The 15,609-nt window shown below is 35.7% G+C and overlaps 1 protein-coding gene across 1 annotated transcript in view; it reads left to right on the top strand.

Moving 5' to 3' along the window:
• LOC135471188 (focal adhesion kinase 1-like) overlaps positions 1-15,609 on the top strand; it is a 48,204-nt gene that overhangs the window by 16,075 nt on the left and 16,520 nt on the right. Inside the window, 12 exon segments of the mRNA XM_064750295.1 lie at positions 4,646-4,855; positions 10,467-10,508; positions 10,510-10,643; positions 11,114-11,160; positions 11,163-11,200; positions 11,705-11,756; positions 11,759-11,783; positions 12,237-12,354; positions 12,732-12,872; positions 13,281-13,358; positions 13,760-13,976; positions 15,182-15,214. Of these exon segments, the coding sequence (XP_064606365.1) occupies positions 4,646-4,855; positions 10,467-10,508; positions 10,510-10,643; positions 11,114-11,160; positions 11,163-11,200; positions 11,705-11,756; positions 11,759-11,783; positions 12,237-12,354; positions 12,732-12,872; positions 13,281-13,358; positions 13,760-13,976; positions 15,182-15,214 (1,135 nt within the window).

Genomic DNA, 15,609 nt, shown 5'->3' with positions numbered 1-15,609 from the left:
GCATTTCCTCATTGTTCCTGTTGAGGAAATAAACAAGTCACATTTCCAATGTCTTCTGTATCTGCCTAGCCTATATGTCCAGCTGTGTGCGTGTTTGATATGGACAGATTCATGGTCTTGATCGCTGTCACATGTTTTACATCCACATGTATGAAGCATTTGTGTCAGTTTATAGTTGCATGTTCTGTCGATTTACATGTAATCCAAGCGCATAACAGCGACATAATGTGCATGCATGATGTACTTGTGTGATAACCATTGAGGCCCAGGCACGCTCCTGTGTGCATGTATTGTTAAGATGTCTCACATGCTTAACATACAGGGCATGCATGTATGATTTGCTTTTCCCCATACACTTTACATCTGGTGTTTGTACATTGTACGTGTGCATAGAGGTTGATGGCATGGCTGTCATGGGGTACCTGTTTAGTTTGATGTGATATAGGTTTTCAGAGGTACACTATAAACATGACCAATGTCGTGTACATGGTATGTTCTGGAGAATGTACAGAGAATGTACACTGCATTATACTCTCTGTTGTTAAATCATGTAAATATATGGGATTATTGATACACTGTATTTCACCTGACATTTAGTATTTTTCAGGTGACACATTTTGCTTGAATCTGACTTTCATACAACTTATAGTGCCACTCTTGAGTTTTGTGTAAAGTTGGATTTAATTTCTTAAACAAAACTTACGTGTGGACAACATAAATGTTATTTTAAGGCCGCATTGTGCTTCTGAAAGTGCTTTTTTTAATTTTTTTAATACATATGTGTATGAAATGTATCTGCTTCTAAGGAAGTAAATCCTGTAATTATAACAGCATCACACTGATCATTTCCCAGCCATTTAATGTGACATGTACATCATGTATGGTATGCCTGCATTTCAGGATGGAACAGGTACTTGACATAGGAATGTACAACATGCATCCATGTGCAGTGCATTTCATATATTGTTTTGTTAAGTGATTTGTCAGTCTGAATTCTTTTCAGACATGTATGTGTCAATTGCTGGTTTTATTGTTGAGCTTCACTTAAGCACGACACTGAAACACTATACAGAGCATCATTTTCAGGAAACTACATGTACTTGTATGGGATTATGTCTCGACTATTTTTAATGTACTAAAATTTTGTTCCTGGCTAAGTTGCTCATTTTGCCTGATTCTGCGAGTTCCTTTGATCTTAGAAAGATGTTTTGAGGATTGTTTGGAATGTAGGATGATATCCTACTGGAAAAATGTGAGTTTCAGCACCAGAGTAATATTTTGACATTTATTTGCTTTTGAAAGTACTCTTTTTGCAGCAATATAAAATATTTGATTTAAGTAGGTATTGGTTGAATGAGGGAGATTATACACTATATAATGCTCGAAAGTGAAATGTGTAATGTTGTGTTCGTGTATTCTTACTTCACGATGCCAGATAGGAACAATGCATCATGTGGTTATTTTCATCTCTTTTAATAGGTGTCTTTGATTGTCATTTACAGCAAAATCATTACTGTTAGAATTTAACGCATATAAGCTATATGGTCTTATATAATAGCTAGCCGGTAAAGAGCACAGTGAGAGCCAAAGCCATACCTGGCATTGACGTTCAAGGACAGTTAAAGCCATACAAAGTGTGTTATCTCAAAAAGTACGGCATATATATGGAGCTGAGGTTTTACATTCATTTAAAGCACATTAACACAATGTGTATATTCCATTCTTAATGTGCTGTTTGCATATTACTTGCAATAAATTGTAAACCCATAGGCATTTCTTTGTGTTTAAGAATCCATGTTAAGGTGTTCCCGAAAAAGAATTCATGTATTGAGGTGAAGTTTTTGCAGTCATGTGTCTCCTACATGTGGGCTCTTTGGTAGTCATGCAGCCAAATCTTTCTTTCTCTATGTTCATATTACATGTGAAACCTGGCATCATTGTAACACATTAATAGTGCTACAGTAATACATTTAATGTGGGTTCTGTTTACTATGTTATTGATTTGAGATATTGTCTTACACCTTATACAGTCTGTCTGTAGGCAAAAGTGTCTGAAGCCAATTGAGAGAGACAGGACGCATACAGTACAGGTGTGATACAGTACGTGCATGTATTCGCTTCAAAGACAGGTTCTTACTGTATCAGGTGCGCACATAAATTATTATCTGGAGTAGTGCTAACCATGATGCAGGCGAAAGATGGTAGAGTCTTAGTGTTAAATGTATTTCGTTGCCACATGTTACTTTCTTCTCTGTCAGGTATGCTGTCATAATACCCTACATGTGGATCATACTTCATACAGTATATTTGATCGCTAACACTTAATTGTGCAAATGTGTGGCTCTTAATACTGGGGCTAATATATGCACTGTATATAAAGTTTGACACTGTATATATTTGCTGAAATACATGTCTGTACATGGGAGGTTTCTGCCAGGTATAAAAAGAGCTTGCACATTTTTTACACTTGAGTCTAAGGTACTGTATTGTGAGTCTGTCTCTTCCATATTACTGGTACTTATACTCTTGCAGATCTTATTTTTCAGATGTCATCTTTTGTTACATATATCACACATTAAGTACCACTGAGTGAGGAAATCTATTGACACGCTATTACTACATGTGCTAAGTGATGACAGTATTTTTTGACATTTACATTTTGTAGGTGCCCATATGTACACTTCAAAAGGATATATGCATTACATTTTTTTTTATGTAAAACATTCACTTTTTATGGAATTTTGTATGGACACAATTTTGGATAGTCCATATCGTAGGTTGAAATTGAAGTGCCTTTATCTGGCTTTGCTACATTTGTTATGAATCGATTTGTATTTGGTTTTGAAGCTAATTCTTCAACCCTTTCAACAGCCTTTGCAACCAATATTTGAAACATTTTGAGAAAACTATGAGGTGTAGAGAAATAATTTGCACAGTTGTATGAAGCTTGCATCTTTAATGACACAAACAAACCATTTTTACCCTCCTTTTCATAATAACTGTGTACATAGATTCCAGAGAGAAAAAAGTGCTTTTGTGGTTGAAAAGATTGAAGATTTTAATTAGTAGTCCTTCCAACCTCCAGTTCAAGTCTCTATGTGTTGAGGTATTGACGTGTCGTCACTGTAGATGCTCAGTGAACTCCGGCACAGTTTATTACGAGACATGTACCATGTTACCGGCATCCATACACACATACAATACATACACATATAGGCATATGTACATTTTGGTATGTGTAGCTTGTAAGCTGTGTAGGTTGATGTAGAAGCAGATAAACAGAGATGAGTGTATCATAGGATATCTGACAGATCCCATTTCCCTGCTGCTTATCTCTGTTGCCTGCTCTCCCCTGTAACCCCCTGACCTGTACCATGCCAGTAGCTATAGGGAATGGAGCAACTATAGGAGGACAGTCAGAACTCCGATTTCCTCTGTACATGTGTACATGGACTGCACACGCCTTCTGGAGGTCGGTAGTTGCATATGACTGCAGTTTTATTGCATCATAGAGTTTCAGAACTGTTGTCTTTGCATCTCTGACCATGTGAAAGTGTCTGTGGATAGTTTTTATTGTTTTGTTGGGTTTTTTTTTTTTTTTTTTGGATTGTTCTCCTCAGTTCTAGAAGATTTTTTTTTTTTTTTTGCTCACATTTTTTTCAGCAGTTTCATTTCCAAGCTGAGACTCTTGTTCATGGTGAATATATACATTGAACACTTTGCCTAACATTGGCATTTCTTTGAAATATTGTTTCAAGTTGCCTGGTCACTGACACTTCTACTTTCAATTCATATCTTGGTGGTTAAATTTAGAATGTCAGTTTTTTTTTTCTTTTTCAATTTTACTGTTGTGGATCTGAATAGTGACCTCTGGATACTTAACTGTAATCAGTGCTCACCAACATGCACCTGTCATTAACCTTTTACATTCTTACTTTTGTTTATTAATTTTTACCCTTTGTGTGGATTTGTATTGATTCCGGTGCATGGGTTACCTGATAATTGGTTATCCCCTTGTTGTCTATAAATACTTATATCTTCTTTGCACGAAAACTGACAACGGTTATAACTTAACCCAGTGCAGGAGTTTGAACAGCATTATGAAGAATCCTGTTTAATAAGTCTTTGATTCTCACAAGCTTTTAGGAATGAATTTATACTATTTATTTCGCCATATGAGCATAAGGATTATGGAGTTTGCTGTTGATTATTTTATTAGTATACTCATAAAACTTGCAGTTTTTTAAGCTGTATCCTTTAATATTGTAGTTATTATAATACAACCTGTGAAATGTTCTCTTTATGTACAAATTTTATAAATGACAGAACTGTTTGCTTGTATTTTATTTTAAATTTATACACATAATATTTTCCCTGGATGCAGGAAATCAACCTTAAATGGGTTTCATTTTTTGCAAAGCGTGAAATGATGCAAAAAACTTGTATTTAGTAACATTCCTAGCTTTCTTCTTAAATTTACACCCATGTACGATTGAGAATATCTTAAATTAGTTCTAAAGATTTATGGCAAAATATTACAATTCATGATGTAAAAGTACGTGGCTGTAGTTATATATCGATACCGTCAAAAACCCTGTTCCACTTGAGTGTCTTGTTTTCTAATTTATGTGTTGTTCTTTTCCAGATTGCAAGATGGAGCAAAGTCTGGCAACTGATCCAAGAAAGTGACTGCGACCCTTGTACTGAACCACCTGATCTTGACCCTAACAGTGACCTTGAACCTGAGGTTGACCCCAAGGTCAGAGAGTTCCTGATGGAGCGGTCTATCCTCAAGGTTCATCTGCCCAATGGAGGGTTTAACATGGTGAAATATGGAGATGCAACAGATGTTAAGGTCAGTGGAGATAAGATCTACAGCTGATCCACCATGGGCCTAGATTGTGCAAGCGTGTTAGGGAAGCTAACTTGGGCCACACTACCTGTAACTCTTCACCATGAGTTTTTGTACAAGTCATTATTTATTTTATTTTGATTGCACAGTAAGCTCTGGGGATGTGCTTAAATATTTCTTCATTATATTCAGTCAAGGCAGGCTTGGCCTTTCTATAAAATATACATCTTAAACTAAGGGAGAGGTTTGTTTAGAAATATGATGAGGTTTACACTTAAAGCAAATGACTGATAGGGCATTTTTGTTTGATCAGAAATTGCTCAAATAATCTGAATGACACTTACTTCCAATTGTGTTTACATGTAGGTCATTTAAGATCTTCATGTGCTATTGAAAGTGCATTTTTGTATACCAAACCTTAGGTGAAATACATTAAGTACATCAACACTCTGTCTGAGGTTGTACATGTTACTATGTATGAATATAATGTACTTCAATTATAGTTTGCTAGTGCACTGAACCTGTGGAGTTTGGTTGGTTTCCACGTTCTCTGCCAGGTTTCTTCCCACCATAATGCTGGCCGCGGTCATATAAGTGAAATATTCTTGAGTAGGGTGTAAAACACAAGTCAGACAAATAAATAAATTCCTACAGCATCAAGATTACATGTATCGTACATATACATGTACATTAGTTATTATCATTGTTCCATTCAGATTTCAGCTAGCAATTTACTCGGGATACCATTCACCTACTACAGTAGAGGAGAGTCTGTCCAGAGTATACACTGTGCCATTCATGTACATATACTCCTATAGTAGCTGTCAATCTACATGTACCAGGAGGGGAATATGATGTATCATTCAGATACTTTAATACTTTCTGTATGACACTTTTGAAGCACTGGGTTCTGTTTTTAAAATATACATGCGTATTGTCCCTTGTATATTTTATTTCTCTTAATCATATTATTCATCCAAGTAAATGCGTATTTACATGTATATAAAACCTGTGTTACCAAACATTTCAAATTATGATATGGAGCATCAGTCAGATTATAGAAAGCTCATGGTTGGCCTGTTTATGTTAAGTTAAGAAGAGGAAGTGCATTGTGCTTGAACACACGACAGACAGATGTTAGTATAATTCCGTGTGATTGTCATGCTGTTGACTGTTCCCTTTCCGGTAATTGTGGAAAAGCCCTTGACAGCAGAAGCCATTGTTCTTACCTCCCATAAAGCACCATAGCATGAAACCAGACGAACAGCTGATGGTCAGCGTTAAAATGACATTTGTGGTCTAGTGCAGGAAATGAATGACTATGACAGTTAAGGAGCACCAGACATCACATGGGTGAACGGATAGAGAATGCACCAGTTCTGGTGAATGGTTGTTTTGAAAAGCCCTTAACCGTATTATCCTCAGGGGAAATTAGTAGTTTGCCACAGTGTTCCAAGCACACGACTTGTTAAATGAGATTTTAGATAACATTCTATGGTGGGAAATTTTGTTTACCCTGAAAACAGAATATGGTGACAACAGTGGAAACTTTCTGTGTAAGAAGACTGTCCTTTGTTTGGTGTAAGCTGCCATTACCTATCAACCTGACTGATATATTGTCACCATTTAGCTTGAATGTCTGTTTTGAGTGATTAAATTTAAAACTGCATTTATTATAGTGTTTTGAGGGCTGTGTTTTGATATCTGCATCAGTGAGTTTCCAGTTGCTATGATGCGTTACAGTCTAAATTTTTATGGTATGTACAATTTTGTACATCTTAAAACTATGTTGTTTCACAGAAATATTCTCTAAAACATCTAAGCTGATTTCTTTTTAATGGTGTTTTTTTCAAATCCAAAATCCACAGGACCACATGTATACATGTACATGTATGTAAAGCTATCAAACGCTGTGCAGCTATCAAACGCTGTGCAGTGAAACTGACAAGCGGGGAATGCCCTCATGCCTATGGAATAGCTAGAATCCATTCTTTGTCGCTGATAAACCCTTGTGATGTAAAACCTATACAGTAGGGCCTTATTACCATATCATTGGTGGGGAGATTCAGGAGGTGGCGTACAGGGTTACAGGGATGAATAAGTGGTCTGGTTAACAGGATTGTCCTAGAGACCTTGCTACCCTTAGTGTTGTATTGTCAGCCCCTTTGTCACAGGGATCCCATTAAATGGGTGTGTTTACAGGCCTGGTAAGTGCAGAACAGGACAAGCTCTTAATGCCCTCGGAGGTGGCACCCAGGGCGTTCAGACTCCGCTATATTGATCTCTGAGAAAATGGTATCTCCCCGGGTCGAACCCACCCAAATTAAAAGCCAAGACATGTTAGGTTCATTAATCTGCTTTCCTAATGTCCCAGTGATTGAAGGTTGGGGATTGTTACTGCATTCTCTCGCTTCCTAGCCCACACCTGTGCCAACCCAATATTGATTTCCAAACGTTATCTCCTCCTAATTTTCTCGATTATGCCAGATTTTTTCTGTGCTCGGACCGAGGAAGGTATTGCTTGGATGCAAGTAGCATATCACTGGAGTCATTATCACTTCCTGTTGTTACTAGTCCTTTATTTTTGAATACAGGCTGTGTTGTTGTTTTGGAAGACCTACTGTCAGTGTTTTTACAATAATTAGGGACATTTTGGTCCAAAAAATCCATACCAGTTCTTGATACACCAATATATACATTATATTGTTCATTATAGGTGTAGATGATTCTTTGATGCATACACCTTTATATGCTTGCAAATGATAAAATTGCAACTGTCTTAAACTGTTTAAGATTGCAGTGTGTGAATATGTAAATCTGACGAGATAAAGTAAAATATCCATGTATTGCAAACGATTTTGGTAATACATGTATCATATTTGCACATTTTTTCTTTTGTTGTTTACTTTAACTTTAACTCTTGAAATTCTCAATGAAGACTCTCGATGTTTAATGTGTTAATATCAAGCATAGATCAAAATGTGACTGTAAAACGCAACACATTGTAATTGTTTAAACTCCTGTATATTTTACATGAAATTTTTTTAGCCGTGGATTGAGGTTGATAAGTTGCCTGTTATTAATATCTTAATTATCTAAAATCATGCCATAGTATGATATATTATTATAACAGCCTTTGTGTCTAAAATGATTAAAATAAAAACCAGAGAAAAAAAAAACATACTGTTGTGTAATTCAAGCCATATTGCAATTGTAATGTTCTTCATTATTTATGAGTTAAACAAGCGTACGGTTGCCAGAGTGTTAGTTGTGATAAGCCACTCTCATTTATTCAGTTAAAACCTAATGTATAGATGTGGTGAAATAACATGTAATTTCGGAGAACATGATCATATTGATGAGAACAAAGGGTCATTAACCCCAGCAAAGACAGTTAATCCTTACCTCTGCCCAGATAAAAACGAGCCACTTAATCGACCAAGCTTTATGCTACAGGCAATTCCATGCTGTGCTGATAAATGGTGTCAACAAACTTCACTCTTTTTTTTTTTCTTGCATTGAATTGTATGTTAAGCAGTAGTGTAAACATACAGTGCATCTCCAATCTCAGCAGTGATGATCATGGTTTTAATAGACTTTTCTGCAGGTGAATGTATTTTATGTAATGCATAAAAAGAATTATAAGTAAGTACACATACAGATGTATTGCTCTTTTCTGTAACAGTTTAGCCTGTGACAACAACTTTGGTTTGTTTTGGTTTGTTGCTGTCATGTAGTGGCTCTCTGACTGTTGCCCTTGTCTGTATAGTGTTTGTAGTTGGTGTTATCAAGGGCATAGGTCAACAGTTATTGCTCAAATAATGCGTTATAGTGAAATGATACGGATCATCAGTTTACGCAGGGAAAAATGTCAAAGTGATCACACCAGCAGAGTAATTGTATGGCCCTCTGAAGACTCAAACAATGCAGTATGTGTGTATAGTAGGTATGAGAAACTCTGCATGTACATGTAGGTAGGCTGGCATTAGGTAGTCTGGCATTAGGTAGTCTGGCAAGTGGATGGATACCAAATGAATAGCTTGTTGTGTGCTGTAGCATTAAAGTACAGACACATGTAAATCTTTTTTTTTTCTCAGATTACTGTATGGTTGAACCTTGGGGTTTGATCAGTTTTGATAGTTGTGCTGAATTTTGTTCGCATTCAACATTTATTGAATGTATCGCCCTTGCCAGCCATTTATAAACTTGCTTCTGTTTAGCTGTATACATGTATGTAATAATAATATGAGCTATTCTCGGTGTGTTCTCGGCCATATCACTGTGACTGTGCCCACTTAGTATGAACACCTTTCTGAAATAGATTTTAATTGCTAGAAGGTGAATTTCATCTTATGATTTCTTTTTTTATATATATTTATATACAATAATCAACAATAAATTTCTGAACTAGCAACATTGTACATGTACTTTACATTACATAACATGACATGCCAGAGCAAGGTGGAATGGTTACATAGACACAATTTTTCACAGCTGCGGAGTGCTTACAAACTTTACTCACTTATTGTTGTAAACAAGTGAATCAAATTCCAAGTTAGGTAATGGCTAAGGCTTCAAAACTGAAAATTATGGAACTTCCTACACATGCTTGATGCTCAGCACAAGGGGTTATGCCAGGGCCCAGTTGTCAAAAGTGTATAAGCAGTTAAGCCCGATATTAACTTTAGTCTGGACTAAAGGGCCCTTAGTTTTATATTAGGACAAGAATTGTATTAAGCTTTACACCTGCCTTAACTTTTTATACACTTTTGAACAACCGGCCTCTGGGGCTGGTCAGTCAAGTATAACTTGACTGCATGGGGTATCATGTTTTGTGCCTTCTGCATGGTGTTCCAGTGAGGTAGCATTGTAAAGATGTCATAATTAGGAATGACTTGCTAGAAGAGACATTAGATGGTATAGCTGAAATAATCATCAAAGCTTTGTTACATCCAAGGATGACTGAATAAATCAACGGAGGCTGATAGTCTGGGATAAGAGACTTCAGAGTAAGGGTTAGATTAGTTGTAATAATTAGCATGCACAAAATACATGCGTTTTCATTCAAAACAGCTAATAAAGTTCCCAAATTCATAAAGCAGGTTACATTATTACTTTGTCTCTGCCATGATTAAAATAAATAATGAAAAACGTACTATTGTCTAATTTCAGCCATGTTGACAGTTTTAATGTTTGTCATTAGTGATGAGTTGAATAAGCATACAACTACCACAGTGTTAGTCATGATAAGCCACTATCATTTATTCAGTTAAACCTAATGTATAGATGTGGTGAAATAACATGTAATTTTGGAGAACATGGATCATATTGATGAGAACAAAGGGTCATTAACCCCAGCAAAGACAGTGAATCTTTGCTCACTAAATTTAGGATTAGTTCTAATAATTAACATGCACAAAATACACACATTTCCATTCAGAACGGGTAATAAGGTTCCAAAATTTATTAAGCAGGTGACACTATTACTTTATCAAGCTTCAGATCATTTAAACACTACAAAGGCAGTTATTTTTGTTATTTTTTGTAAATGTAATTTTTTTTTTCTACAAAACTGAATATTGAATGTTCCATTCTGTCTGATCTCTCTTCACAGGACATAATCAAACTTGTGGTGGGGAGGCTTGCTGCAGGAGAACGGTTTTTATGGGGGCTGCTACGCCCTACGGCTGGTGCACGCAGTCACCAGGGAAGCCTTCTGGTTGCATAATGACCTTACTATGTACCAGGTGCTACAGAAATATGAGGTGCTACATCCCCATGAGGAATGGAGGTAAATACCCAGGAGGGGTACTTTCTAGAAGTAGATTAAGTACTTAGATTTATCATCAGGAAACACATATTTATGTACATGATACTGAACATGATATTTGGGTCTGAAAATACCTATTATGAATACATGTAATAGCTCCAGTATTCCCCTTCTGTAAATAGTGTAAATGCAAGTATATGTTACACTGTATTCATCACATGCTAAAGTAGCATGTATAGTGCATATTCATTTACATATCATTAACACACATGGCATGTAACCAGTTTAAAACCTCTTCGTTCATCTGTATTATGTCTATTATGTAGTGCTTCCATAATATAGATAATGTAGCAGTTTTGCACTTTCTCTTTTGCTAAAAGAAGCTAGAAAAGTTTTGAGCCATTTGTTCGATAATGGGTGAACTGAATGTTATATTCTAAATAAGATGTAGCTTTATGTATCCGTAGCCTGTCTTATTCTGTCCTATATAGGTACGAATTGCGGGTTCGCTACCTGCCTCCCAGCTTCCATGAACTTATGGCCGAGATAAGGTCACCTTCTACTACCTCTATGATCAGGTGAGATTTTTTCCTCTTTTGGAGTAATTTCTCTTTTTTTGTGTCAAAAAAGTTGTGAGAAAAATTTTCTAGATTTACATTTAACTTGGAAGTCATTAAGATAACATACATGTTTGTGAGGTTGTGAGAGGTTCATGTAGTTACATCTTTTTCTTCACATTAGACATGTTTTGATATTGTAACTCCAGGGCAACTTCAGAGTGTAGGGCACCTGTTTACTTTGTCCATTGTCTGGACCTGTACGTTTCTGTACAGCAAGACTTTTCATTAGCAGATTGTCAAGTCATTGCTGTATTGGGAAAAACTTAGATATGATAATGTCATTTGGTGAACAGAAATATATATATAGTTTTTTATTTTATTGTATAATTATCTTACTAACCAGTGTCAATAATGTATCTGTCTATGGGTTATTACCTGTGTTAAATAGGTCCTAAGTACAAGTACTTCTTCACGGAGAAAAACTCATTGTAATTAAACTGCTCTTTATTGTATCATTACCAGGTGCGGAATGACTACATGCGAGATGTGGCAGAGAGAGCAGACCCTGAGAAAACAATCGTCTTGGGTGTCTGGAAATGAGGTGTGAGAATTTAACACTGGAGTCAGGCGTTTGAATATTAATTTTGAACAATGGAGTCAGTTATCTATTTGATTCCCAGTTTGGCTCATAGGGATAGACAGCACATGGTTGCTAAAATTACTTATTTTGCTAATACGTAGCTGTTCACAGTATGAGATATAATTACCATTTACCATGTCAGATTTTTGTGTTCTCCAAAAGTTGCTCTGGAGCATAAACGTTGACATAATTAGATGAAAAATTATGCTGTTATGTTGAGTCAAACAAGTATCTTTGTAGACATTTTAATCATCCTTTTATTTTTCATTCAAGCAGCCTTCAGTACCATTTAGATTTGTATTAAATCACTTGGATTAGATTGATTTATCCATGTGATTTATATTTTATAAAAATTTATGAAGTGTAAGATCTTATATTATGATAATGTATTGATTGCCTTTTGTGTTATTTCAGGAGATTTTTTAAAGACATGCCACAGGTGGCTTTGGACAAGAAGTCCAATTTTGAATATTTAGAAAAAGAAGTCGGACTCAAACGATTCCTTCCAAAATCTTTAATAGACAGTTATAAGGTTTGTATGTGACAGGTTGAAGAAATACCATTGCTAAAATTTTAGGTTACAGTGTTGTCAAGTCAAATGGAAATTATACTACACAATAAAGTGATGCTGTTGCCATCCAAGACCAATGTTTGATAGTAACTAACATGACATACATTTCATAAGTGGCAAATTCTTGGGCGTGGCATTGATAATCAGTGAAATACAAATTAGCTTAGTTTTTTTGACGTATATTTGGCTATTTTCAAAGTGTATAGAGTAATTAACATTTGTTATTTGAACTGGGTTGTTTCTTTTAATTCACTCGATCAGAAATTGTTGTCTGGTGAACATCGAATTGTATTATCATGGTTTGAATTGTTTTGTGTGTTTTTTTGCTTTTTTTTCAGCCAAAACAGTTGCGGAAAGCTATTCAGCAACATTTCAAACAGTATGCCAATCTCTCAGAGTCAGAATGTGTGTATAATTTTTTTGATGAATTGTCAACAGTGTATGAATTCAAACAGGAGAGGTTCAAATGTGCTCTTGGGGTAAGTGTTTAGCCTTCAGCTCTCATTTATAATATAGTTATTTGGTCAAGCAGTAAATTATAACTGAGGCTTTATGTTATACTCCATTTGTGTTCTGCTCAAAACTTGGGTAAGGCATGAAAACATTTCTCTGGTGGGGAAAACTTACCGCTTTATTAAACACCTGATACCCTATTTCTGATGTTAAAAAAAACAGCATCACATTACCATCTGTGAAGTCTGAGGAATCGGTGAAGAAAAAAATTAGAACAGTATCTGCGTAGCATTTTTCTGCTCTCTCCCATCTCTCCCCCCAAACAAACATTCTTCAAGTGATGTTAATAATACATAATAATACCATTATTATTTATTCAGTAAAGAGTAAGCTACATGTTCTAATTATATTGAATTCCCTTCTTATTACTCTAGTCTGGATGGAGTGTGTCTGTTGACTTGGTTGTTGGCCCTGATGTCGGGATCAGTTATCTAACAGAAAAAGCACTGACGGTTGGTATAGGTATCTTTCACCCTCTATATAAAACAGTGTTTCTAAATTTAGTTTGAACATGCAAGACCAAGTGTACTTTGATCAACATTAGTAAGTTAGTTTGAGAGTTTTTACTGGGAAATAAAGCTGATTGAAACCTTTAGTTTGGTTTTATCAGTGGACTGATTGATTGGAGTTTTAAAAAGGTGCTCAAGCATTTGTCACTTGTAACACAGCCGTCAGAGGACAAGTGCCTGGAGTAAACCAGGTATAGTAGCCAGATACAAGACCAACCTCTTAACTTAAAATTGCAGCCAAAACAACAGCATTTTGATTCGAACACATGTTAATGGTGTGGAAGAAAGATCAGGAAAGTAAGTTAATTACCAAATATGAACATGTTATTAAACTTTGCTTTCAGCCGACCCACATGGCAGATTTCACCCAAGTCCAGTCAATACAGACGCATGCATTGGAAGGTGACCAAAAAGGTGTTCTCCAATTAAAAATAGCTGGGGCATCCGAGCCGTTGACGATCACTTGCTTCTCATTGATGGATGCAGAGGATATTGCTGACCTCATTGATGGTTACTGTCAGTTGACCCATGACACGAGGGCGACCTTGTGGTGTCGAAAAGGTGAGAGCACAAGAAAAAAGTCAAGGTCATTTGTACAAATCTCAATGTCGGATTTCAAGTAAATCTTTAAAGACCATGATACACCTTTTTTGGATTCAACGGTCGTACAAATGTGTTGATGCTTATAAAATACTATAACTCCCTGTAAATTTTAGCATTTTTCAGGAGATTGTATTCAGATGTAATACCTGGGCATGTGATAAAACATTGATGATTGCTCAGTAGATGCTAGTCTGTGTTAGATACAACCACTTCTAGGGCAAAGGTATCAGTGTTGTGTACTAAGTGTATGGGTATGATAGAAGATAATCAACCAGAATACAGGATTCAGTGCTTCAGTTGTCTTTGCTAACAGTCATTATACCAGATACATACTAATTATATTACCATGATTAGTTATCAACAAGGTAAAACCAAAATGGATTAGACAGTTTTTCTTTGGGATGAGGTATAGAAAGTTTTACTGATGCAGACCTAAGCAGCATAGCTAAAAGCTTGTGGTCACATAAAGATAAGTTGCGAAAGAACAAAGATGTGCACAAACTGTTCGTATGTTTGTTTGAAGGTTTATTTACATGTATCTGGGATAATCACATTGGTAAGCAGAAAATTGTTGCATATAACTCCTGAGTTTTGGTTGACAGAGTTATAATAACCCCTAACGTAAATGTAGACTAATAGTGTATATAGGAAGGTGGGTTGAATAGAGAACTGGCTGCGTGTTTTCGCCCTCCTTTAGTCATCCATAGAGACCTCAAACATTCAAATTTAGCTTGAAATAAATGCAACTTATTAAGATGGCAGGTAACACAGAAGAAAAATCCTGGTTTAGCATGTCAATAGCAACCGGGGCTAAGGAAAACTGAAAATATCCATGGTACAAGTATCAAATAGAGTTTCGTGGAAGGCTCCCGTTAATCTTTTGGATAAATGTGAAAAAGATCTTTCCAAAAAAAAAAACCTGAAAAACCTGTAAAGTATGTCATGGAATTGTTTCAGCTATGTCATTAAATAAGTCTTTTATGAGACAAGGTTAAGTAAATTTTCAAAATAAAATTAATTATGTATACAAGTACTTGTGTTTGTAAATATTTGAATCAGATTGCATGAAAAGTGCAAAAAATTAATAAAACTTATCTAATATTTTAAAAAAGAAACTTTAATAGACTTAAAAAATCTAATTAAAATGTAATTTATTTATTAAGCTTTCAGCATAGAGCATTCCCTCCTAGATCAAGGTTGGTGAACTTCTCCCAATGTTATTGTTTCATCCACCAGTTACCATTTTGTTTTTTTTTTTCCAAGCCACTGCCAAGTTTCATACCTGCTCCTCCATTTAGTTAAACCAGTATTTGTGCATGTTGTTGTTTAGTCTAGTAACTTGTCCCTCATTTCTTGCCTAGCATCTTATGGCTGGTTGTATAACTTGTACAGCAGTTTAAAGGATGAGAGACACGTTCACATCAAATCCTTTATACACACTCAAACTAAGATTTATCTCACAGAGCAGTTGTGTGCTTGTAAATATCTCTTTTGTATAGAATGAAAAGATGATAAAAACTTACCTGGATCCCATAATATGTACCTCCAAAGGCAATTATAGGGACAAGTAACTAGGTTGTTGTTTCCATGG

This window comes from Liolophura sinensis, chromosome 7, assembly GCF_032854445.1.
Source record: "Liolophura sinensis isolate JHLJ2023 chromosome 7, CUHK_Ljap_v2, whole genome shotgun sequence".
NCBI classification, from domain to species: Eukaryota; Metazoa; Mollusca; class Polyplacophora; order Chitonida; family Chitonidae; genus Liolophura; species Liolophura sinensis.
Note: the sequence above shows the minus strand (reverse complement) of the source record. Positions and strands in the feature narration are given on the sequence as shown.